The following is a 1,266-nucleotide window of genomic DNA, read 5'->3' as shown; positions in this document are numbered from 1 at the left end:
GCGGCGCGCGCTTGGCACAGCGGGGCTAACCGCTTGAGGCACAAGGGCGCTCCCGGTAGGAATTAGTGGCACCAAGGTGATTAAAGTCCTTATTAAAATCGGAAATGGCACTTCTTCAGAGAGCCCCAGTGTACTGAGGGTCATCAGGCATGTGGGCAGTACCCCACCCCATTCTTAGACACCCCCGAGTGTCCGGGCACACGCAGTCCAGTTTGGAGAAGGTGATTCCAGCAGTTCCTCAGGAGCAGAAGCCCCTTCCTACCTTCTATGTGCTCCACCAGGAGAGGGACCTTCTTGCTCCAAAGCTGGTCCAGCGCGGGGTGGATGCTGCAATGCAATACGTTCAGCAGACGCAGGGCAGCCATCCCCCGGCAGTCTCCTACGTACGGCTGTGAAGACACAACCTGAAAGTTTGGGGACAGAACAAAGGCTGTCAGTGCAGAGAAAGGCGTTTCCAGGTTGTGAGTCAGAAAACATGAAACAATAAACACGGGAATGAAGTACTGGGAGGCGACTGATCTCTACGCCTCAACAAAGCTACAGCTTCCTCCTTTTGCTCCAGCTGTTGACAGAGAAATACTGTCAGCAGAGAACATCCCTCCATACCCCGGATTCATCCCCGGGCAGAGGGGAGCAAACCCCAGCCTCCCCAGCGCCGAGGTTTTCCGAGCCCTGTAAGAACAGCCGGGGATCCGCAGGGCAGCGCGCCCCGCTTACGCGGCTCTGGGTATCTAAGAGGGAGCCTGCGCTTCCACCGCCTACGCGGAGACGCTGCTGCGTGCGGAGGGGATGGGGCTGCACGGCGGTTCTGGATACGGGCACCTCTGCCGGGAGCAGCGAGGTGACGGGGACATTCGCCCTGCCCGTTTGCTGGGGCAGGCTCGGCGCAGGCTTCTCTTAGTCCAGCTGGGACAGGATGGGAAGGGATGCTTTCCTGGGGTGTGCCGGTAACTGGAGAAAGGGAGAGCTCTGCCTCCAGGCCACTTACCAGCAGCCTCGTCGTTAGAGCATAGGGCGAAGGCAGGTTCGCTACAAACAGAAAGGAAAAAAGCATGAGGCAGCATCTCCCACCGAGCGCCCACGAAGCCGGCCAGCGACTGCCCGGCTCGCAGACGGGTGCCAGGCTCGAGCACCCCAGCGCCTGCGGGGGAGGCCAGCACTCACCGTTCAGGTCGTAACGGATAAGGGACGCGTTTTCTCCCTCTTCTTGCTTCTTCATGGCCAAATACATGAGGCTCTTGCAGAGCGGGGTCAGGGCGTTGGTGA

The 1,266-nt window shown here is 59.6% G+C and overlaps 1 protein-coding gene across 1 annotated transcript in view; it reads right to left on the bottom strand.

The window, feature by feature from the left end:
• LOC104622153 (maestro heat-like repeat-containing protein family member 1) overlaps window positions 1-1,266 on the bottom strand; it is a gene marked incomplete at both ends in the record, with an annotated part of 11,688 nt that overhangs the window by 2,231 nt on the left and 8,191 nt on the right. Inside the window, 3 exon segments of the mRNA XM_010288844.1 lie at window positions 263-404; window positions 989-1,029; window positions 1,165-1,237. Coding sequence (XP_010287146.1) covers window positions 263-404; window positions 989-1,029; window positions 1,165-1,237 — 256 coding nt within the window.

The sequence above is a fragment of the Phaethon lepturus genome, unplaced genomic scaffold (assembly GCF_000687285.1).
Source record: "Phaethon lepturus isolate BGI_N335 unplaced genomic scaffold, ASM68728v1 scaffold25110, whole genome shotgun sequence".
Lineage (NCBI taxonomy): Eukaryota > Metazoa > Chordata > Aves > Phaethontiformes > Phaethontidae > Phaethon > Phaethon lepturus.
Note: the sequence above shows the minus strand (reverse complement) of the source record. Positions and strands in the feature narration are given on the sequence as shown.